The following is a 25,021-nucleotide window of genomic DNA, read 5'->3' as shown; positions in this document are numbered from 1 at the left end:
AGGGCCCTGTCATGCCAGAACCACAGGCGGGCAGTAAAGGATTGTGAGTGATTTGCCTGTGGTCAGTGAAGGATTGTGGGTAATTTACTGTTGGCCAGCAAAGAAAGTTCATGGGTAATTCTGAGTGTGCTGCAAAGGCTTGTGGGTGGTTTGCAGGTGGGCAGCTTTGGTTTTGGTATAAGGAAAGGCCATTTTTTTGCCATTAAAACACCAACCTAGGACTTGGGTTTGAATCCTGACTCCCATCTCAGACTGTGGGGGCAAGTTACTGAGTCTCATCGTGCCTCAGTTTCCCTACCTCTAAAACAAGGATGTGAGGTGCGGGAGCACTGTAAGGATAAAGTCCACTAATATTGTGAGGCACTGACATTCTTTGGGGCATGAGGGGGGGACAAATACATTTGTAGACCAATGTGTGACACCCATGACCAAAGCAGCATAGGTGTAGACATGCTTAGACCTAGATGCATTAATTAATCCTACCCATCTTCAGATTTTTCCCTGCCTTCCCCGCATCACCTGGGCAGCTGGGGAAACTGAGGAATGGAGCAACTCAGTGACCTTTTTGAGGAGTCAGGGGCAGAGGAGGGAATTAAACGCAGCCCTGCAGCAACCCCAGGTGAGGGCCTTAATGCTCGGCCTGCCGGCTGCTGGGGCCACGCTGCCACTGCTGTGCGAGCTGGGCCGTCCTGAAGGAACATGGCGCCCTGGGTGAATGTTTTTTGCCACCCTTTCTTTGCGTTGGAGGCCAGCAGCATGGGGCACGGGATGCAAGGACCAGCTCCTGGCCCCAGAGCCCAGCCCCTCTGCCTGTGCTTCCTTGTCAGGCTGGTGGGTCCCCCAGCCCGAATGGCCAGGGGCTCCAGCCCCCAGGCAAGCCCACACTCAGCCTAGGCCCTCCAGTTTGCCGCACTCTGACAGAGCCCTCCCGCCAACCATGGCACCCTGGGTGGTGGCCCACATCTCCCACCCGTAAGGCCAACCCTGTGTCCAAGCCTCGTGGTGCCCACCCCAGTGGCCTCTGAGTCATGGATCGGGGGGCTCCGGAAGGCTGGGGAAAGCGAGGGCAGTTTCTGCTCTGCCTCTGGGGCAAGGCACCTACCGGGAGGGCGTGTTCTCCGCCACAGAAACTTCAGCTCTGACTGGCCAGGTGCCAAAGGAAGGTGGGGCCGGCGGGGATTTAAGGGTGGTGAATTTCCCTGCTAATAAACCATCGGCTCTCCGCCGCCCAGCCCCGTGCAGCCAGGAGGCCAGGCTACCGAGCCGCCCGCCCGAAACATGGTCCTGCTGGCTGCGGTGATGCTGCTGCTGGCTTCAGGTGAAAGGGGGCTGGGGGTGAGTGTGCATCTGAGTGCGTGCAGGGGGCGGCTGTGCGTTTGTGGGTGTGGGCGTGCGCCTGTGAGTGTGGGTGACTGTGTGAATGTCCATGTGCTTGAGGGTGTGCGTGTGTGTCTGTATATGGCACAGGCAAGTGTGCAAGTGTCTGTGTATGAGTTTGTGTCAGGGTGTGCAGGGATGTGTATGTCTCTGTGTGTGCACGTGTGCGTATACATAAGTCAAGTATTTGTGTATGTGCATGCATGTGTTTCTGTGTCTGTGTGTCTAGCCACAGGGCTGTGTATATGTGTGTGTGTACGTGTTAAATGTGTACATGAGTGTGGGGGGCACGTGCACATGCATGAGTGTGTTACTGTATACGCATGTGTGTGTTACCACATGTGCGTGTGTTACAGTATGTGTGTGTTGGTGTGTGTGTTACTGTGCATGTGTTACTGTGTGTGTTACAATATATGTATGTGCATTACTCTGTATGTGTGTGTGTTTTACTGTATACCCATGTGTGTGTTACTGTGTCTATGCATGCATGTGTTTATCCATTACTGCGTATGTGTGTGTTGCTGTATGTGTGCGTGTCACTGTTTATGTGTGTGCATTACTGCTTGTGTGTGTGTGCGTTACTGTATGTGCATGTGTGTGTTACCATGCATGTGTTACTGTGTGTGCCTGCATGCGTGTGTGTATACCAGGGTGTCTGTCTGTCTGTGAGGCAAGGCAGGAGGCTCCAGCATTGCCGAGCACCCATTGGGTGACCCTAGGTGCTAGCAGAGCAGAGCTCGGAGGGACAGCTCAGGGGCTGGCTCTCGGGGAGGGACATGGGGGGGATCAGACATGAAGGGATGGCTGGGCAAGGGCAGTTAATGGCTCAGGAAGAATGTTTGTGCACCCCCAATGTACTCCCCTGCCCTATGTCTGTGCTCCCCACCCCACATACTCCCCATCTTCACCCCACATACTCGCCCGCTCCACCATCCGTGCTCCCCATGCCACGTACTCCCCTGCCCAACCCCTGTGCTCTCCACCCCATGTACTCCCCTACCCCCACCCCTGTGCTCCCCACCCCACATACTCCCCTGCCCTACTCCCGGGCTTCCCACCCCATGTACTCCCCCACCCCGCCCCATGTACTCCCTTGCCCCCAACCACAGTGATCCCCCACCCCACATACTCCGCTACCCCACCTCACCTCACCTTACATACTCCTCCACCCCATCCCCAGTGCTCCCCACCCCACTTACTCCCCTACACCATCCCCTGTGCTCCCCACATCCCCTGCACTCGAGCCTACTCTGCCATGAGCAGGAGCCTCCACCAACCGTTTAATATGGTCTGTACATGTCTGTACATCTTCAAACAAGGGGTGAGTGTCCCCCAATCCCTAGACCCCTGCACTCCCCCATAGATCCCCCATGATCCCAGCTCCCCCCATCCCTCTGCCCTGTCCCCCTGCAGCATTCCAGGTCCCAGCCCAGCCCCAGGGGCCACTGCCCAGCTCAGCAGTGGCTCCTAGGAGAAGACGCGGACACGGGGTCTCCACGCGCTGCACCCACCCCAACAGCTGACTCCACAGCTCCCAGAGGCCTGGAACAGGGAACTACAGCCAATGGGAGCTGCGGGAGTGATGCCTGCAGGTGGGAGCAGCGCGCAGAGCCGCCTGGCCGCCCCTGAGCCTAGGAGACGCTGCTGGACATGCTATCGCTACCAGGAGCCACCCATGGTAAGCGCCGTCCAGCCAGAGTCTACACCCCTCAGCACCTCCTGCAGCCCAACCCCCTGCCTCAGCCCTGACCCCCCTCCTGCACTCAAACTCCCTCCCACACCCCAATCTCCTGCCCCAGGCTCAGCCTGGAGCCCCCTCCTGCACCCTAACCCCCTGCCCCAGCCCTGACCCCCCCTCCTGCACTCAAACTCCCTCCCACACCCCAATCTCCTTCCCCAGGCTCAGCCTGGAGCCCCCTCCTGCACCCTAACCCCCAGGCCCAGGATCAGCCCATGCTCCGAACCTCTCAGCTCCACTCCCCAACCCACAGCCCCCACCCCAATCCCCTGCCTCAGGCTCAGCCTGGAGCCCCCTCCTGCACCCTTGGCCCAGGATCAGCCCATGCTCCGAACCTCTCAGTCCCACTCCCCAACCCACAGCCCCCACCCCAATCCCCTGCCCCAGCCCGGTGAAAGTGAGTGAGGGTGGGGGAGAGCGAGAAACGTAGGGAGGGGGGCTGGAATGAGTGGGGGCGAGGCTCAGAGGAAAGGCGGGGCAGGGGCATGGCCTTGGGGAAGGGGTGGGACGGGCAGGGCAAGGGTGCTTAGGTTGGTGCAATTAGACAGTTGGCAACCCTAGTTCGGACACTGACATTTCCCCCCCACACACACACACACACTTTAGTGGCTGCTGAGGACGAGCGGATCATCGGGGGACAGTCCTGTGGCCGGCACCAGCAGACCTACCAAGTGGCCCTGATGGACTCCCCCAACACCGTGCGCTGCGGGGGCGTGTTGATTGACCCCAGTTGGGTGCTGACGGCTGCCCACTGCGACACCAAGCGGTAAGGAGCCAAGGGCTGGGTGGGGGGACGCAGGGAGGGGGGGCTGTCGGTTAGAACACGAGCCGGGCGCTCAGGAGACCCAGCTTCCATTCCCTGCTCGATGCTGACTTCCCTTGGGCAGCTCACTGAGCCGGCCTGCGCCTCAGTTTCCCCCATCTGGACAATGGGGATAACAGCCCTGCTCTGCTTCTCAGGGGGATGGAGAGGGGAAAGAGGCCTAGACGCTATGGCAATGGGAGCTGTATAACTAGCTGTGCTGGTGGATGTGGGAGGTGTGAGATTCGGAACATGTTTCACCTCCTCCTGCTCTTTGTTGGGGCCTTGGTTTTGTGGAGTGTAAGAGCTTCCAGGCAGGGCCCCTCTGGCTGTATCTGGGCAGCGCCCAGCCCGACAGGGCCCCAATCCCACCTGGGGCAGGGACTGTCCCTGGCTGCGTCTGGGCAGAGCCCACGACGACAGGGCCCAGATCTCGGCTGGGGCAGGGACTGTCCCTGGCTGCAGGGGCGGCTCCAGGCCTCAGCATGCCAAGCGCGTGCTTGGGGCGGCATGCCGCGGGGGCGCTCTGCCGGTCGCCGGGAGGGCAGCAGGCAGCTCCAGTGGACCTCCCGCAGGTTGGACCAGTGGACCGCGGAACCCGTGCACCCTCCTGAGCCACGCCTGCGGGAGGTCCACCGGAGCCGCCTGCTGCCCTCCCGATGACCGGCAGAGCGCCCCCCATGGCATGCCGCCGTGCTTGGGGCGGCGAAATGTCTAGAGCCGCCTCTGCCTGGCTGTGTCTGGGCAGAGCCCAGCACGACAGGGCCCTGATCCCACCTAGGGCAGGGACTGTCCCTGGCTGTGTCTGGGCAGAGCCCAGCACAGCAGGGCCCCAAACTCAGCTGGGGCTGTCTGTCTCTGGGTCTGTGCAATGCTCAGCACAATGGGGCTCTGATCGGTATAGGGTACTTGGAAATGTGACCTAGATCGTCAAATGGCATAAATTTGCTCCAGTGGGGTTACAACCAATTGCCACCAACTGGGGGATCTGGCCCAGCATTGCTATTTTACCAATAGTCCCCCAGTGGTTAGTGGTGCTTTTCTCCAAGTCCCAGCCCCTGGAGTCCAGTCATTATGAAAGTATCTTGGCTTCCATTGTAACAAGAAAAGTAAGTTTCCACCTTCCTAGTTGGGGAGAAAAGCTGGAAAATTTGAGAAATTGAAAGAGTCTGTAACCAGGTGGTAAATTTAAACAAATAATAAAAATCTGCACTTCTTGCTGTATTTGGTCTGTAGTTTTAAAAAATTGCAAGTAATTTCCTGATTTTTACGCCAATCTCGTGATTTGGTGGGGCTGGACTCACAACTTTGGAATGTGTGGGGTTGGCAGTTCTGGAAGCAGAAGGGAAATTTCTTCCTCGATATCCATTTCGATGCTGTGCAAAGAATTGATTTTTCAGTTCACTGGCACTGCTGAAAAATCGGGGGAAAATGGTTTGGGGTTCACATTTTTCACAATGTACAACAAATCGAAAAGTATAACAACACTTTTTTGTTTCGGTGGGATGGAATGTTTTGTATGACCTGAAACGGAAGATTTCATTTTGATACTGAGCGTTTTTTAATGTTTTTTCAAAATCAAATGAAGGGAAATTTTGAACGAAAATAATCAAAATTTTCAACTGTCGACATGAAACATTTTGGATTTTTTCATATTTTGGTTTTAATAGAACCATTTGGAAACCGACACAAATTGGTAAAATAGTGTTGCCGAATCTGGATTTTTCACCAGAAAAAATGGTCTGGCTAAAAAATATCCAGTCACAATAAATGTCATTTCTAGCATATTAGCAAACCTGATTTCCCCAACATGTAAGCCCTTTACTGTACCATAGTATAGTAATGATGATCTGGAGTTAGGCTGGGATTTGAAAGTCAGCCACTGGATTTTGATGCCCGGTTCCCATTTATTTGACTGGGAATTGGGCATCCTAATGCATTAAATGGCTTTGAAGTTATCAGCCAGGATTCAGTTTGCATCATTATGGCTAGAAACAATAGGCCATGCAGCATCTGCTTCTGATGGAATGATTTATTGTATATAACCAATCAGGGATGAGAGTTAAATCACATGTCCTATTGTAACCAACCAATAATGCATACATTGGGAGCACACGTTATGAGCTGTTCCGGAAAAAGAAGAGGTTTTATCCCAAGTCCCACAATATTTGGTCTTTTTTTCTAAGGCTTCCATTGGTGCAGTCAAGAGAATCTCAGTTTTGATTTTTCAGAAGTTTCTAGTCTTCATGAGTGCAGAGCAAAAGGAATCCAAATTGCTCCAGAAATAGAACACAAACAGAAAAAACCTTAAATCTTTTATTTCAAAATAACGGATGATTTTTAAGCCTATCTTTTGACTAGACTTGGGCAATTCTTTTGACTAAAACATTTTTTTTTAATTTTGGTGAACAGTGCAGATATTTTTCATCTAAAAAAGCAGATTTCATTAATCATGTTGATTTCACTTAATTGCTTCAGGGGCAAAAATCCTAAAATATAAAAATTCGGGAAAAAAAATCAAAATATTACATTCTGACATTTTTGAAATGACACGTCTTAATTTTTCAATTCGAAAGAACTTTTTTGTTTAGAAATTTCCTGCGGGATTTTTTTTTTAATTAAATATGTCACAAAAGGATTGAAACGAAATACTTAGTTTCAGGACAAACGAAACATTATGTTTGGCCTGCGATTATTTTTTCAGCTTTTGGATTCTCTGAAAATTTAGAAAAAATTCATTTTCAGTTCAACCCAAAATAATTTGGGGGGAGGGGGGATTTTTCAGAATTGCCAATGAGTGAAAAATCCATTCTTTGCCTAGCTCTTCTAATGATTTTAGGGCCTGACTCGTGATTTTTGAGTGCTTCAGGTTGGCAACTGGGAGAATTTCTCCTTGTGGAGAAGCTTGTCTATACTTGCAGTGTTTTGTACTCAGTTCAAGGGGGAAAGACAGATGCAATCTGTCAGTGGGTGAACCAGAGGCTTGGGGAGGCGAGCCCTTGGCCCAGTCCACCCCTTCCTCCTTCCTGCGACCCACCCCCCTCTTCCCCCACCAAGGTCCAGAGCCCCTCCTTCTCCCTCCCCTACCCCTCGGCCTAGTCCACCCCTTCTGCCCGCGGCACGCCCCCCCTTCCCCCGCCAAAGTCCAGAGCCCCTCCTTCCCATAAGAACATAAGAACGGCCATACCGAGTCAGACCAAAGGTCCATCTAGCCCAGTATCTGTCTACCGACAGTGGCCAATGCCAGGTGCCCCAGAGGGAGAGAAGCTAACAGGCAGTGATCAAGTGATCTCCCTCCTGCCATCCATCTGCACCCTCTGACAAACAGGGGCTAGGGACACCATTCCTTACCCATCCTGGCTAATAGCCATTTATGGACTTCACCACCATGAATTTATCCAGTTCCCTTTTAAACCCTGTTATAGTCCTAGCCTTCACAACCTCCTCAGGCAAGGAGTTCCACAAGTTGATTGTGCACTGTGTGAAGAAGAGCTTCCTTTTATTTGTTTTAAACCTGCTGCCTATTAATTTCATTTGGTGGCCCCTAGTTCTTGTATTATGGGAATAAGTAAATAACTTTTCCTTATCCACTTTCTCTACGTCACTCATGATTTTATATACCTCTATCATATCCCTCCTTAGTCTCCTCTTTTCCTCCCTCCCCTACCCCTCACCCTAGTCCACCCCTTCTGCCCGCGGCCCGCCCCCCGCTTCCCTCGCCAAAGTCCAGAGCCCCTCCTTCCCCCTCCCCTAGCCCCAGGCCCAGGGTCGGCTCTAGGCACCAGCAAACCAAGCACATGCTTGGGGCGGCACATTTTCAAGGGCACCATTCCGGACTTCTTTTTTCTTTTTTCTTTTTTTTTTTGCTGCTGGTGGCCCTGTTTAGCTGCTCCGCCCTTGCTGGGGGGCCCGAAAAATTTTTTCACCAGGGCCCAAACCCGCTCTCGGCGGTCCTGGGCAGCAAGGAGTGCAAGTGGGGGGGGAAGAGAGAGCCCAGAGCTGGAGTGGCAGGAGGTGCGGGTGTGGGGGGGGAAGAGAGAGCCCAGGACTGGGGTGGCAGGGAGTGCAGGTGGAGGGGGGAAGAGAGAGCCCAGGGCTGGGGTGGCAGGAGGTACAGGTGTGGGGGGGAAGAGAGAGCCCAGGGCTGGAGTGGGGGTGCAGCCAAAAAATTTTTTGCTTGGAACAGCAAATGCCTCCAGCCCCAGAGTGCCAGGCAGGCGGGCAGCACGCAGCCCCCAGCCCTGAAGCGCCGGGTGAGAACCATGGCCTCCAGAACCTCCAGTCCCAATGCCCCCAGCCCTCCCCCAGCCCAGGGCAGGTAGCCACAGTGCCCCCATCTCTGCAGTATCGGCAATGCAGCCCCAGCACCCCGAGCCCCGGCCCCAGCACCCAGGGAGAACCCAGCACTGGGCAGCCCCATCCACCTCAACTCCCAGCTACAGGCTGTCTTCCCTATCCCCAGCCCCAGCCCCAGGACTCTTCCCAGAATAGGAGCAGCCTGCCTGGGCTGAGGCCAAGGGGGAAGCAGCAAGTGGGAAGGGGGGTGTCTCAGGGCGAGGCCACGCAGGGCTGTTTGGGGAGGCCCTGCTTTGCTCAGCCTACGATACGCGCTGCCCATGTATGTCATAAAAATGATGTGTTGCAAACGATTTGCTCAGCTCTAGAAAGGAATGACATCAAACAAAAATATTACATATGCAACATCCCCTTTATGCATTTCTTTCCATTTGCGGAATGGCACCTAAGCCTCTCCCTAAAAAAAATCTTGGGCCAAATCTATTCATTGAATTTGTGTTCAAGTCACCAATAATTTAAGGGCAACCAAAACGGCATTTTTCAGTAAGTAAATTATTCACGGTCCAAAAAACATTTGTCCAGAACATTTTGTCTTTGGGATGCTTCTTCTATTCTAGGCAAAGTTAGCACTGTGCGTCCAGTGAATTAGGCCTGCCTTATGTGTATCCCACAGCCGGGAGCTCTTTTGCGTTGGTAAATCACCGGACTAAAGTGAACCTTTTGAGGAATTAATTCATAGATTCCAAGACCAGAAGGGATCACCTGGTCTGCCCTCCTGTGGCACAGGCCAGAGAACGGCCCCAAAATAATTCCTAGAAACACATCCACTCTTGATTTAAAAGTTAGCAGTGATGGAGAATCCACCATGACCCATGGTAAGTTGTATAGATTTCAATTTACAACGTTTCACAAAATTGTGGGGTTTAAGCATTTTTTTTCCTATTTAAATCTATTAAAATGTTCACAGTTCTGAGGGGAATCAGACAGCAGGGGCTTAAGACAATAATTATTTAATGACACTAGACCCGGAAATTCAAAAAGTTAAAATACAAATTGTCAACATCACACGTCAAAACCTACAGAGTAAATATCCTGAAATCGAAACTCTAATTAGTTCTCAAGCAGCATCTTTTTTCATTTTGCCCCCCTGTCCATTTCGATTATTGTCAAGGGAAATGTTTTTTCATTGGTTTGTGTGTGGGCAGTGAAATTGAGGTTTACTGACATTTAGCAATAAAAATCGAATCCTTCCAAGCCTAGTAATGAATGACAAATGAAATGGAGGGAGGGGGGCTATGTATAGTACCACTGGTGACACTTTGCTTATGCTCCAATACCTCTGCTAGATTATAAGGTGCCACAGGACTCTATGTCACTTTTTACTAGTAACACTGTAGAGTGCTTACACTGGGGCACGTGCTGGAAGTCAGAATTCCTGGGTTCTGTCCCCAGCTCCGGGAGGAGAGTGGGGCCTAGTGGTTAGAGGACTGGAAGCCGAGTCTCCTGGCTTCTATCCCTGGATCTGGGAGGGGAGCTGGGTCTAGTGGTTAGAGACTGAGAGTCAGGACTCCAGGGTTCTATTCAGAGGAGAGCTGGGACTGCGACCCTGAGGTTAGGGGAAGATGGCTGCTGCTGTTTTCCCTAACAAAAGCTAAGTCAAGTCCTGACATGACTGAAGGCGCCAGGAATGTAGCAATTCCAGCACCTATCACGAGACTGGCAGCTATCCAAAGGGTGAGTCTATAATCTTATGGGCAGCACTTAGCCAGACTGGAGCTTGGAGAGTGAAGTGATAGGGTGGCCCTGTGGTTAGGCCCCTGGCCTAGACTTGGGAAGAGCTGCGATCGAGGCCTTACTCTGTTACAGACTTCCTGGATGACTTTGGGCAAGTCACTTAGCCGCTGTATGCCTCAGTTTCCCTATCTGTGCAACAGGGAGAATAGTCCTCACAGCTAACGAGGCAGGATTTTCGAAGGATGCCCAGGAATTTATATCTATCGAAACAGATGATACAAAACCCGCAGTGCTGAGTCTCAGCTGATTTGGTCTGCGGGGCTAAGAACTGCAGTGGAGATGTTCGGATCCAGGTTCTGAGACCCTCCTTTTCTTGGGGTCTCGGAGTCTGGGCTCCAGCCCGAGCTCACACCTCTACACTGCAATTTTCTAGCCCCATGGCCCAAGCCCTGGGCCAGCCATGCCATGGGTCTTTTATCATGGCATAGATGCACGCTAACTACCTTAGCCCAGCCCAGCTTTTGCCTTTCCCTCCAAAATCAGTTCCTCTGCCTTCTAGATCATTTCCCAGCCTCTTGGCTGGAACGCCCTGCGTCTCTTGGCCTCAGTGCCTCGCTGGGTAGGAGTTAAGCACTGAAATACCTTGACGAGGTGAGGCTCAGCACCTCGCCCCGGACGTGTTGCCCAGAGCGGAACAGAGCCGTGCAGTGTCTCGGTGTGTCTTTGTGCAGCACCTGGCATAATGGGGCACCTGTAATCAGTAATAACATGAACAATCTGCAGTAAATACGGAGCCCAGAGTAGCAGTGGCCTTTTCATGTATTTTCGGTTGCAGTCCTATCAATTTTCAAATCTCTGTCTAATTTGCTGTCTGCCCCGCCCCCAGATTGCTTCTGCCCTGCTGTCTAATTCCCTTGGTCTCAGCTCCCTGGAGTTAGGGCTCTTTTAAACACCATTAAGTTAGCATAGTAGCCTCCAAGGACGATGTCCACCTGACATTTCCCCCGCCTCTAGGCCATTAACACAATAGGGTAAGATCCCCAGCTGGAGTCAATCGGTCGCAACTCCATTGGAGTCAATGGGGCAAGATCCCCAGCTGGTGTCAATTGGCCACAGCTCCATTGGAGTCAATGGGCCAGATCCCAGCTGAGGTCAATCAGCTATAGCTCCATTGGAGTCAATGGGCCAGATCCCAGCTGGGGTCAATTGGCCATAGCTCCATTGGAGTCAATGGGGCCAGATCCGAGCTGGGGTCAATCGGCCGCAGCTCCATTAGAGTCAATGGGGCCAGATCCCAGCTGGGTTCAATGGGCCATAGCTCCATTGGAGTCAATGGGGCCAGGCACCCAGCTGGGGTCAATGGGCCGTAGCTCCATTGAAGTCAGTGGGGCCAGGCCCCCAGCACCTCTCTTCCCTCCCCAACAAATCTCTGCTCCGTGGCTCAATGCCTGGATCTGCCATTACCCACACAGCTGACGATTTCAAAACCGCCTTCACTCCCCTGAATTCCACAAAGGTGATGCTGAGCGAGGACGTGAGACGCAGACAGAACCGCCCTATGTAGGTGTCTCTCTGTAGCCTTGGGCAGGAAGGTCTGGAAATCCAGAGGGTTAGTATGGCACAAATGCAGGCAGGGAAAAGATTGTCCCTTGCTTTCAGATGTCTGCCTCACTGCAAAGCCAGCGCTGTCATCACCTCAAAGCCCTGAGAAAAAGCACCAGATTGGCATAAAAAGCCCTGAGACTGGCTTTTTAGCCAAGAAATGAGATAAACATCAGAAAACAACAAGACTGGTATAAAAATCATGAGATTGGCATAACATCAGGAGATTGCTTTAAAAATTACCGAACTGGCAGGAAAAAATCATGAGATTATAATGACCTGGGGTTAAAATTATGATACTGTGATTAAAAAAAAAATCATGAGACTGGCAGAAAAAAATCGTGAGATAGGAATCCAAAAATTAGTTTGGCATAAAAAAAACTCCACAAGATTGATTCAAAAATTCTGAGATTGGCAGAAAAAAATAATGGGATTATCACTGGCAGCGGGGAAGCTGTTTGTAATGGGAAACTTAGATCTTGAAGCATGAGCCCCTGGGGAAGCAAAGCCAGATGTGGTGCAGGAAGGTCAGATGTGGCCTCTGGACTATGTTTGGTCGGCAGCCGACACGACATCTACAGATTCTGCAGGTTCATAGCTTTCATTAAAACAAAGGTAAAGTTCTAGCCCTGGTAGCTGCAGAGTATAACTGTGGGTATAACTCATGTGGTGATGTCCTCATCTCAGCTGGGATCTGTGCAGCACCCAGCACAATTGTGTCGGCAAACGCCCCTTGTCCTTGATCCATCTGATTGGGTCACTTCAGTGTCAGTGTGATCTATTTAGTCACCGATCCTTGTGCTGGATGGAATGGGTAGGGGCAAGGGGCTTGGGAGTTAAGTGCCTTCTGTTTTCAGTGCTTGAAAAATACTACATCTCTCATGATGCACCGTGACATGTGAGTTGCTGTAGTGCAGCATGGGAGATGTAGTCCAGATGGGGAGTCCAGCCCATAAAGGAAAACAGTGGCATGGGGGACTAAACTGTAGTTCCCATGAGGCACTGAGGCAGTATTTCCAAACTGAAGTTTTGCCATTTTTAGATACAACTTGCTGGTTTTGGGGCGTTCTCTTTTTGATGCAATGTCTAAATTCTCCAAGAAAGCAGACACTTTTCACAGTAAATTTTGCATTGTCAAAAAAACAATTTTCCATCAAAAATGAGTTTCCAATGAAATATTTGGACCAGCCCTGAGGGAGAAAAGGGAAAAAGGAAACAAAGAAAAGGAAAAAAATGTGGATGTGAGTGGGGGAGGGAGTGTCCACAAAACTCCTAGATCCCACTCATCCTGTGGCCTTAAGTGGTGGAAAATCGGAGGAAACCCAAAATCTGTCTGATTTTATACTTGGCCCATCATTAAACATGGAATTAGACCTTTTATTCTGAATGAATGCCATCTCCATAGTTTGCCCCCAGTGACATCTGGGAAACAATTAAAGGTCTTGTGTACCCAGCTGGATTTTCACACCTGCATGTCTATGCCAACTGGCATGAGCGTTACTGACAAAGAACACCCGAGGATGGTGAATGCCTGCCAATGGTATCAGGACAACGAGGTGTATGTGAGGAGTATATAAGAGCAACACAGGAATTGTTAGAGATGGAACAATGGGCCAGTCCAGGCCAGGATCCCCATCCACTCCTTGCTGCCCTGGATGCAGACTGGTATCCACTACCCTTCTCTGCCCTCCTGAATCAGACTCATGGACCCATCTTACCCAGTCTCCCCTCCCATGTCAGGTCAGACCCATGGGTCTGTCTAGCCCAGTGTCCCTCACCCCAGATCAGATACAGAGGCTCGTTGAAGTGGGTGTCCCCACTCCAGAACAGATCCATGAGCTCATAAAATGGAGAAGATTCAGAGAAGAGACCTCAGAACGATTAAAGGTTAGAAAATCTGCCTTAGAGTGCGAGACTCCAGTCTATTACAGCATAAGAACGGCCACACTGGGTCAGACCAAAGGTCCATCTAGCCCAGTATCCTGTCTGCCGACAGTGGCCAATGCCAGGTGCCCCAGCGGGAATGAACAGAACAGGGACTCATCAAGTGATCCATCCCCTGTCGCCCATTCCCAGCTTCTGGCAAACAGAGGCTAGGGACACCATCCCTGCCCATCCCAGCTAATAGCCATTGATGGACCTATCCTCCAGGAACTGATCTAGTTCTTTTCTGAGCCCTGTTATAGTCTTGGCCTTCACAACATCCTCTGGCAAGAAGTTCCACAGGCTGACTGTGCGTTGTGTGAGGAAATACTTCCTTTTGTTTGTTTCAAACCTGCTGCTTGTTTGTTTCATTAGGTGACCCCTAGTTCTTGTGTTATGAGAAGGAGTAAATGACACTTCCTTATTTACTTTCTCCACAACAGTCATGATCTTATAGACCTTTGTCATATCCTCCCTTAATTGTCTCTTTTCCAAGCTGAAAAGTTCCAGTCTTATTAATCTCTCCTCATACAGAAGCTGTTCCATTCTCCTAATCATTTTTGTTGCCCTTTTCTGAACCTTTTCCAACCTTTTTTGAGGTGGGGCGACCACATCTGCACATGGTGTTCAGTGGATGGGCATACCATGGATTTCTATAGAGACAATATGAGATTTTCTGTCTTATTATCTATCCCTTTCTTAATGATTCCCAACATTCTGTTTGCTTTTTTGACTGCCGCTGCACACTGAGCGGGTGTTTTCAGAGAGCTATCACAATGACTCCAAGATCTCTTTCTTGAGTGGCAACAGCTAGATCCCTTCATTGTACACGCGTGGTTGGGATTTTGTTTTCCAGTGTGCATTACTTTGCATTTATCCACATCGAATTTCATCTGCCTTAACAAAGCTTAACAAAGAGAAGGGTCATGGGTGACGTGATCCCCGTCTATAAGCACCTACATGAGGAACAAATATTTGCTAATGGTCTCATCAATCTCACGAGGCGGTCTAACACCACCCAGCCGCTGAAAGCTGAAGCTAGGCAAATTCAGACAGAAAAGATGGCTTAATTAACCATGGGAACAATTTACCAAGGGTCATAGCGGGTTCTCAATCACTGAAAGATTTTAAATCAACACTGGGCGTTTTTCTAAAAGATCTGCTTTGGAATTAGTTTTGGGGCAGGTCTCTGGCCTGAGCTCTGCAGGGAGGCAGTCTAGATGATCACAATGAACCATTCTGGCTTTGGAATCTATACCTCTATGAATCTAGCTTAGACACATGGTCCGTCTAGCCTGGTATATTCCCTCCCCCGACTTCTAGGATTGCCACCTGACCAGTTTTCAACCGTCCTGGCTGGTTTTTGTTCTGCCAGTTCAAAGATTTAATATGCCAGTGACGCAACCTAGGACACGTTGGAGCGCTTGCCAATTCCCACCCCTGTAGTTCAGCTTGGGCCGCGTGAGGATAAGGTAAGGAAAACGATAACATCAAAATACATATATTGTGGGCGGTGTTTTGTTGCTTGTTTGTTAGCCCAGCATCCCCCATCTCCTCACCCCATTTCAGACACAGGGAGCCACCTGGCCAGGTATCTCCCAGCCTTCAACCCATATCAGATCCATGATCCAGCCAGCCTACCCTCCTGCAGCTTTGGGCGTGGCAGAATTTGGCTTTTATTTTTTGATCATTTTGAAGGGCAATATTGATGCTTCTTTGTACTTTGTACTTTGCAAAATGATACATTTCTAGCATCTTTTTCCCCCTGTTCTTAGTTATTTAAATTTTCGTCATTGCGGGGGGGCAGACAATGGGGAGGAATCAGACGATTATTTAACAGCAGTAGACGTGGGGAGTCAAAAAGTTAAAGCTTTGTAGCTGTTAAACACAAATTGCCGGCATCGCATGTCGATCCGGACAAAGCAAAAAGCCTGAAAACCAAACGGCTCGAGCCGCACTTTTCTTACTTTGCCTTTCGCTATATTTTGATCATCATCCATGGAAATGTTTTCCCCACGGTTCATGTGTGTGCAGTGCAATTGCCACTGATGAATAAAAATCATATCCTCCCAGGCCTAAGCATATTGCATGTGACGAATTCCACCCTGTTTCCCTTTTGCCAGATGTCCTGGAGCAGATCTGAGCTGGCTCTAATTTATTTTATTATAGAAAAGATGTTCTGCAGCAAGACACAGCACAAGCCCAAGCGGATTTGCTGAGGAGGTTAACATTTAGAGTCTTGCCTCTTCTGGACAGGGCCTCCCAGAGGGGGTGGGGCAAGTGGGGCAATTTGCCCCAGGTCCCGGGCCCCTCAGGGGCCCCCACAAGAGTTTTTCAGGGCCCCTGGAGCAGGATCCTTCACTTGCTCCAGGGGCCCCAGAAAAGTCTCGTGGGGTCCAGGCCCCTGGAGCTTCTTCCGCTCTGGGTCTTCGGCAGCAGGGGGTCCTTCTGCCCTGCCAGCATATCTTTCCGGCTCCTAAGCGCAGGGGTGACCATGGGGCTCTGCGCACTGCCCCCACCCACAGACACCGCCTCCGCAGCTCCCATTGGCCATGGTTCCCAGCCAACGAAAGCTGCAGAGCGGGTGCTCAGGGAGCAGCGCGTAGAGCCTCCCTGACCTCACCACTGCCTGCCTGCACCTCAAACTCCTTCCTGCACCCCAACCTGCTGCCCCAGCTCAGAACCCCCTGCCAGACCTCTGAGGCCCCTCCCACACTCTGCACCCCTTGGATCCACCCCCCAGCCCAGAGCCCTCTTCTGCACCCCAAGCCACTCAATGCTGGCCCCACCCTAGACTCCTCACCCCACACCTCCTCCTGCATTCAAACTCCCTGCCCCACCCATGAACCCCCTCCGGTACTCCGAACCCCTCAGCTCCAGACCAGAGCCCCCTCCTGAATCCCAAACCCCTCATGCCTGGCCGCACCCCCAGCCGGAGGCTTCAGTCCCTCCCACACCTCAACCCACTGCCCCAGCACAGAGCCTCCTGCCACACGCTGAACCCCTCATTTCTGGCCCCACCTCAGAACCCACACCCCCAGTCGGAGCCGGAGCCCTCACTCCCTCCCACACCCCAACTCCCTGCTCCAGCCTGGAGCATCATCCCAGCCTCCAAACCCCTCATCCTCTGCCCCATCCCAGAGCCTGCACCCGCAGCCAGAACCCTCACCCCCTCCTGCACCCCTGCCCCAGCCCGGTAAAAACACAAAAGTGAGCGAGGGTGGGGAAAGCAAGTGATGGGGGAGGGGAGAGTGAGGTGGCGGGCCTCAAATAAGGGGGCAGGACAGGGGTGGGACAAGAGTGTTCGGTTTTCTGCAAATAGAAAGTTGGCAACCCTACTACAGCTGTCAAGACTAATTCCTCACTCTGGCACTCCGAGTGCAGGAAGTGGGGCCCGCAAGGATTCTAAAACTTAACACTGGCCACTCCAGCCTGGTATTAAACTCCCAAGGGTGCAGCTTTTCTCTGACCTTGGATTGGTAAATACTGCCACCACCCCAAGTGCAGACCCCTCTGGAGAGCCCAGGAAAGCGCACTTGGGAATTCCTTCCTGTGGGGTACCCTCAAGCTCGTACACACACACACACACCCGGGGAAGAGCTGAGAAAGACCAAAAAAAAGGATATCAGCTGTTTTCACCAGCTAACTAAATGTGCACCACCTCTTAAGACACAGAAATCCAATCCTGTTCTTAAAACGGGTAAATCTTCTTTTTAAAAAAGAAAGAAAATACATTTGGAAACTCAGGCATTTATCGCTTTCTTGAGGTCCTGCTTAAAGGTTACAAGCAAAACAAAAGCACCTGGGTTTACCACAGCCATAAAGAAATAAAAAGAGTTAAATCTAATCACGTCTTCCTAGACATTTCCTGATCTACTTACATATCTGGGGTTTGAAATGAGTGGTTTCTAGGTATGATACCGAGGATTTTTCATACCGGGCCCCAAGCTTCCTACAGCATCGCTCTGCCCTGTCTGCCTCTCCCCAGGAGAATAACTATGGGCAGACAAATCGGGGGGGGGGGGGGGGGTCTTTTTTCAATTTTAAAAAGTTCTAGCCTTCTCATTGGCTCTTTTGGCCAGGTGCCCACTCACTTCCTTTTACCTCTGCATAGCAGTGAGACCTTTTAACCCTTTACAAGTAGAGCAATCAGAGAACAGCTAGTAAGAGGGATTGTATAGCTACTGGCTAGCTGGTTGTCCCCCCTTCATTTATCACAGTGGCTCTGCTCCTGGCCACAGCCCCCAGCCTGGCCATGACTCTGCTCCCGGCCTGGGGGCCATGGACACCAATTACTGGTCAGGGGAACGTGAGAGGAAAGGTTTGGGCACCACTGGTGTAGATGTAGGGTGACCAGATGTCCCGAATTTATAGGGACAGTCCCAATTTTTGGATCTTTTTCTTATATAGGCTCCTATAACCCCCCCACCCCTTGTCCCACTTTTTCACATTTGCTGTCTGATCACCCTATGTAGATGAACTGGTGGGACACCCTTCTCCCTACAATGTGGACACACTGAAATTGGTTAAGCCCTCACTCAAATCAGGTCAGTAATTATTTACATTGGGCTGCTTTTGTCAGCCAGAGTAGGCCTTAGTCACCAGATTTCTTGGGATGATAAATCTCATTCGGCAGCTTTGTGACCTGCCTCTGGTTGCAATCACCACCCAGCCACAATGAGCTGCTGGCGCCTCTGCTTAAAAGCGCCCTGCGTGGAAAGACAGAGGATTAGGAGACTTTGCAAAGGGAGCCGGGCTCATCTGCCCTTCCCCTCCCTCTGGAGAGGTGTGTGCAGCTGGGGCTAGTGAGAAAATAATTTTTTTTTTCCCTCCAGTGAAAACGGAGGGGAAAAAATCATCTTTGTGCACAATTTTCCACAGGAAATGTTGAGGGCTTTTTTAACAAAAAATCTAAGATCTGAAATATTTCGATATGGAAAGTCACCTCAGTGCCTTATGAGAGATGTTGTCTGGGTGTCTCACACCTCTCCACTTGTATTCTCCTCTATAGGCTGGATTTCCTGGTTGGATTATATCTCCCATGATCATAGATGCACTACAGTGTCTCCTCTAGCATAGGGTGAGCTGACAAATGTTAATATCACATGGCCACAGTGTATCACAGGAGGTGTAGTTGGGTTGCATTATGCTTCCATTCTCTTCTATAGGCTGGGTTCCCTGGTTGGTCTGTATCTCCCGTGATGCAACCTGCTTTTAGGGTTAAATGTTGCACTGCTGCAGAGCATCATGGGAGCTGTAGACCAGCTGGAGACCCTGGAAAGTAGAGGACAATGTGGGTGGAGGGGAGGACTCAAGGTTCCCATGCTATAACTCTTATGAAGTGCAGTGGTGCCATTTTAGAATAAAGCTATCTATCTATCTATATGTGGCCAAATTTTTAACCGTTTTGGGCATTTTTTTTGGACAAAAATTGGCTTTTTCAGTGGGAAATTGGTGTGAAAAATTTTATTGAGCCAGAAATCCAATACTCCCTCAAAAAATATGCATTTTTAACCTGCCCTAATGGTAGTACAAACCCAGCCAAGGACTCCAGAAAAAATGCACAAAAGCAGCATACTAGATTGGCTCTTCTAGGATGAGAAGATATTGTTGGGAGCCTGGAAGAATCTCCTGGTTTATGGGGCTGAGATGAAATTCACAGCTCATTGTCCTTGCTGTGCAATTGACTTCAGATTGTAATCAGTCTCTGCCTCAGTTTCCTCATCTGCGGTTAATGTCATTTGCTTCACTTTCTCACAGCTATGTTCATGCGTGTGCGATGTTTGGACTATTATATATATATTATAATTATATAATGATGATAATAATAATAATTATATTCCCATAGTCCATTAAGCATAATTATAATTAATAGAGTTGGGTGAACAGCAAAAAGAATCCCTGAGCTGTGAAGAAATGAAGCTTTAAACACAGCTCTTTGTTGATCACTTTAAAGCCCTTACATGGCTCCCAGCACTGTGGTATCACAGTTGTATTTATCTTTCAAACAATCCTCAGAACTAGGGCAGTGTAGAGATGGGGAAACTAAGGCACAGAGAATTTAAATGACTTGCCAAAAGAGGGAATGGAATTTAGCTCCCCCGAGAGCAGCATAATGTTACCATAACCTTTAGGCTAGCCAGCTTCCTTACTAAAATGGAGGGGCTTGTGTTAGTCCTTTGTTGTGCTTTTCACACACAGCATCACAAACATGTTATTCAGTATGTGCTATGCACTAGTCTCCCATTGTGAAGAGTTATGGGATTACTAGCTCTTGTGGTTTGACAGTTGTAGATATGGCCACCATTTTTCAGCTGAAAAGTAATTTTAGATGAAAAAATGACTTTTTATCAGACGGAATTTTTAAGCAGTCTCATTTGCAGCTAAATTTCTCAGTTTTTGAACAAAAACCATCACTTGTACCACAAATGGTTCTCAAAAATGATTTTTTTGGACAGAAAATGGTATTCAAAGACAGGCCTTTTAATCAAAAACAGTTTTCAAAAAATGATTTATTTCTTTTTAACCAAAAGGGTATTTGAAACCAAAACACCCTGTAAATTGTTTTTGCAACTGTTTTTCACCAAAAATGGGTTTCAAAATTTTTACCAAAAGCATTTTTCGGAAAACGGATCTCACACACACACACACACACACACACCCCAAAGGTATTTAAAACATCACAATTTTTACCCCAAAAGTTTCTTTTAAAACAATTTTTTCTCTGAAAATAGTGACACAAAAATGGATTTTTTTTTACCAAAAACATTTTCAAAAAGTGAAGCATTTTACCAAAAACATTTCTGAAAAACTTTGTGGGAAAGATCAAAAATGGTATTAAAAATTCGACTTTTTTTTAGCAGAGCTGATATTCAAAGAACATTTTTAACTGAAAATATTTTTCACATTTAAACAAAAAAATTCGTTTTCATCCAAAAATTTTCAAGTGGAAATTTTTACAAAAACAGGTGGGAAAAATGTTTTTTTGGGTTGTTTTTTATTTAAATTCTTGCAAAAAGAATCACCATATTCCGAGCAGTTTAGATTCACAGAGTCATATATCCCGAGGCCAGAACAGACAATTGTGATCATCTAGTCTCAGCTCCAGTCTTGATTTAAAAATTCCCAGTGATGACAGATCCACCACCAGACCCCTTGGTAAATTGTTCCACTGGTTAATTACTCTCACCATTCAAAATTTGTGCTTTGTTTCCCATTTGAATTTGTTTAGCTTCAGCTTCCAGTTCGTGGATTGTGTTAGACCTTTCTCTGCTAGATTGAAGAGCCCGTAGTTAAATATTTGTTCCATATCTAGGTATTTATACACTGGGATCAAGTCACACCTTCACCTTCTCTTTGTTAAACTAACTAGATTGAGCTTCTGGAGTCTGTCACTGTAAGACAGGTTTTCTAATCCTTTAATCATTCTCCTGGTTCTTCTCTGAACCTTCTCCAAATGATCAAAATCCTTCTTGAATTGAGGACACAGAATTCCAGCTATGGTCACGCCAGGGCCAAATAGAGGTAAAATAACCACTGTGTGGAGAGGAGGGATAGCTCAGTGGTTTGTACATTGTGAGTACAATTCTTGAGGGGGCTATTGGGGAATTGGTTATGCTTTGAGCAGGGGGTTGGACTAGATTATCTCTTGAGGTCCCTTTCAACCCTAATAATCTATGATTCCTACTCAAGGTTCCCCTGTTTATGCCTCCCAGGACTGCATTAGCTGTTTGGGCCACAGCTTGTGTACCACCAATTACCCACCATGATCCCCAAATCTTTTTCGGAGTCACTGCTACTCAGGAGAGAGCCCACAGCTGTAGAAGGAGGAAAGGTGGGAAGAGGGGAGGTCCCGGGCGAGGGTTCAGCTATTTTTATCTTGCTCCCTGTTCCGTGTCACTGCTACAGCCCCATCTCCATTCGCCTGGGGGAGTACAGCCTGAAGGCCAGTGAGGGGACGGAGCAGTGCATCAAATCAACCCAATCCTTCCCTCACCCCAACTACAACCTCACCTCGCACGACTACGACATCATGCTGCTGAAGCTGCAGAACACCGCCAACCTCAACAACTACGTCAAAACCATCGGCCTGCCTGACAGATGCCCTGAACCCAACACGGAATGCCTGGTGTCCGGATGGGGCACAACCCAGACCCCTAAAGGTACAGGAGCAATCTGCAATGGGGTGCTGGCAGGGGGCGGAAGGGAGGTGGAGGGAATATGGGGTCCTGCAGAATGAGGGCAAGCACCACAGATGTTCTGCAGTGAGAGTTCTTGGAACACCTTTGCAATGGCCTTTCAGACCTATCTGGAGCTCCTCTGACATACTACGGCAGCCATGCACTGGGTAGATATACCATTAGATAGATGTTCCTGGCCATGATAGATAGATAGATAGACAGACAGACTTTAAGGTCAGAAGGGATCATTATGATCATCTACTCTGACCTCCTGCACAATGCAGGTCACATAGTCTCACCCATCCACTCCTGTAACAAACCCCTGACCTATGTCTGAGTTATTGAAGTCCTCAAATTGTGATTTGAAGACCTAAAGGTGCAGAGAATCCTCCAGCAAGTGACCCGTGCCCCATGCTGCAGAGGAAGGCGAAAAACCTCCAGGGCCTCTGCCAATCTGCCCTGGAGGAAAATTCCTTCTCGACCCCAAATATGGTGATCAGCTAAACCCTGAGCATGTGGGCAAGACTCACCAGCCAGCACTCAGAAAAGAATTCTCTGTAGTAACTCAGATCCCATCCCATCTAACATCCCATCACAGACCACTGGGCATACTTACCTACTGATAATCAAAGATCAATTGCCAAATTAATTGCCAAAATTAGGCTATCCCATCATACCATCCCCTCCATAAACTTATCAAGCTTAATCTTAAAGCCAGATACATCTTTTGCCCCCACTACGCCCCTTGGAAGGCTGTTCCAGAACTTCACTCCTCTAATGGTTAGAAACCTTCGTCTAATTTCAAGTCTAAACTTCCTAGTGTCCAGTTTTTATCTATTTGTTTTTGTGTCCACATTGGTACTAGATAAATAGATGGATAGATAGATAGATAGATAGATGTGCATCATGATGGATGGATGGAAGTGTCTGAAGAGAGATGGATGAGGGTGAATGATGGATGTGTATGAAGATAGATGGATAAATGATAGGTATGTGTGAAGACAGATGAATGTGTGGATATACAGATACTTTCTGAGGCACTTTGAATTCTGTGACAGTAGCAAATCAGATGTTTCTGTGTTTGTCCCTTTATTTCAAAGCCAACATTTTTCTAGTCTGAGGTCCTCCCTACCTAATATTCACTGCCATGTATCTACAATTTTTGTGACCATTTCTCATCTACTTTTCAACTGACTGGTCAAATGTTGAACATTTAGAAATTCTGATGAGATTTGCAAATTTCAGTTTTTCAGTGTGACTACCAGATTTCAATATTTCAATGAGATTTGCAAGGCAGTTTTGATCTTTCGACATGCTTGCCAAATTTCACCAAGATTTCACGTTTCAAAATCTCAACAAGCTTCCAAATTTTGAAATTCCAGTGAGAGTCCAAATTTCCAAATATTCCCCAGATTTCAAAAAGTTGGCAAGATTTCCAAATTTTGACATGATTTCCAAATTTCAAACGTTTGATGCATTTTTTATTTTCAGTGACACAACTGTGAAAAAAAAACATTTGGAAACAATGTTGCAATCCCCACTCTCCTCCCCCTTTTGCCGCCAACCCTACCCACGAAGGCTGGGATTTTGTGCACCTAACTCACCTAGGCCTCTCTGAAATTCCCAGGGAAAGATTTTGCTCCCATAAGTTAGAATTTATCACACAGCCCCAATTCTTTCTCAGATGGAGCTCCCCTTGGAATCAAAATGCTGAGTGGTGACTGAGACATAGATGCTGCTTTGCGTCTAGATGGGCGAAAGCGTTTTCTGTCACCCTTTAACTCATCAGTGAACTTCTGGGGACTTTTTGTTCCAGTGCAGTACCCCAACATTCTGCAATGTGGGAAAGTCTACATCCAGAGCAACGCGGACTGCGATAAATCTTACCCCGGCGCCCTCACCAAAAACATGCTGTGTGCTGGGGTGAAGGAAGGAGGTGTGGATTCCTGCCAGGTAAGGGGGGGGGGCGCAGTGCTGAGGACAGTGTGGGGAAGGGGGACCCCTCAAATGAGAGCAAACCCCCAGGTCACCTCTTGGGAATTTTCCATCAGAACTGGAAATGCATCTCAACCGGATCCCGATCTCCTTTGTAAAGTTCTTTGAGATCTAATGATGATGCAAGCTCGGTGGTCTTATCATTACCATGGAAATGGTTTTGCTGTCTCTCCCCACTTCCTCATCCCTCTTTCCCCCCACTCCTCGTGCAGGGTGACTCCGGCGGCCCGCTGGTCTGCAACGGGAAACTCCAGGGCATCGTCTCATGGGGATCACAGGTTTGCGCAACAAAAGGCAAGCCGGGCGTCTACACCAAAGTCTGCAGATTCACCGACTGGATCCAGGACACAATAAGGGAGAATTCCAGCAACTGAGCCTCCATCGCCTGCTAGAAGCAAGCCACAGCTGCCACTGTCCCTTCCCCAGAAAACAGATTCCTGTAATAAACAGTGTGAAACACACCCGTGGCTCATTGCCTCCTTTGCACTAGGATCGGATCTACCAGCCCCTGTCACTTTCTTGTCTGCATCTGCTCTCTTCTTCCATCTGAGACATTGCCCCTCTTTCCCCTCCCCATAGGAAGCCTTGCTGTCGATGCACCCATGTGGGATGCTGACAGTGATGCTCGAACCCACGACCTCTACATCTAAAATCCTGGGCCATTGCTGCCTGAGCTAAAAGAACCACCTCTGTAAGAAGGCTTATCAACTTCTAGATGCATCCCAGCCACCAGAAGAGGGGCACAGAGCACCACAATGAGTGGGTGTGGCTTAAACACTGAGTGGGCATGGCATACATAACAGCTTTATCTAAATGGCCTGGAAAAAAGGAGTAAACAGTGAGGTGGCAAAGTTTGCAGATGATACAAAATGACTCAAGCTACTTAAGTCCAAAGCAGACTGTGAAGAGTTGCAAAGGGATCTCCCAGAACTGGGGGTGACTGGGCAACAAAATGGCAGATGAAATTCAGCGCTGATAAGCGCAAAGTAATGCATGTTGGAAAACATAATCCCAACTATACATATCAAATGATGGGGTCGACATTAGCCATTACCATGCAAGAAAAGGATCTTGGAGTCATTGTGGATAGGTGTCTGAAAACATCCACTCAATGTGCAGCAACAATTAAAAAAAATCTAATAGAATGCTAGGAACCATTAGTAAAGGGATAGATCATAAGACAGAAAATATCATATTGCCTCTATATAAATCCATGGTATGACCACACCTCAAATACTTTGTGTAGTTCTGGTTGCCCCATCTGAGAAAAGATATATTAGACTAGAACAAGGTGAAGAGAAGGGCAATGAAAATGATGAGGGGTATGGAACAACTTCCATCTGAGGAGATATTAAAAAGACTGGGATTGTTCAG

The 25,021-nt window shown here is 48.9% G+C and overlaps 1 protein-coding gene across 1 annotated transcript; it reads left to right on the top strand.

Annotated features, from left to right (window-relative positions):
- The first annotated feature begins 1,278 nt into the window (after positions 1-1,278).
- Positions 1,279-24,021, top strand: LOC115640540 (trypsin-like). Its single transcript, XM_030543388.1, has 5 exons — positions 1,279-1,318; positions 3,722-3,881; positions 21,381-21,634; positions 23,469-23,605; positions 23,860-24,021. Exons 1-5 carry the CDS (start codon positions 1,279-1,281, stop codon positions 24,019-24,021), a joined length of 753 nt encoding a protein of 250 aa, XP_030399248.1.
- Positions 24,022-25,021: the final 1,000 nt, after the last annotated feature.

Source organism: Gopherus evgoodei, unplaced genomic scaffold, assembly GCF_007399415.2.
Source record: "Gopherus evgoodei ecotype Sinaloan lineage unplaced genomic scaffold, rGopEvg1_v1.p scaffold_31_arrow_ctg1, whole genome shotgun sequence".
NCBI lineage: Eukaryota > Metazoa > Chordata > Testudines > Testudinidae > Gopherus > Gopherus evgoodei.
This window is presented reverse-complemented; position numbering and strand designations above follow the sequence as displayed.

Bases quoted from the DNA above. Each gene is read 5' to 3' on its own strand.
- LOC115640540 (XM_030543388.1), top strand. From the start codon at position 1,279: ATGGTCCTGCTGGCTGCGGTGATGCTGCTGCTGGCTTCAG. The intron at 3,882-21,380 runs GTAAGGAGCCAA...TCACTGCTACAG, and splicing joins GCCCACTGCGACACCAAGCG to CCCCATCTCCATTCGCCTGG. The intron at 21,635-23,468 runs GTACAGGAGCAA...TTTTTGTTCCAG, and splicing joins CACAACCCAGACCCCTAAAG to TGCAGTACCCCAACATTCTG.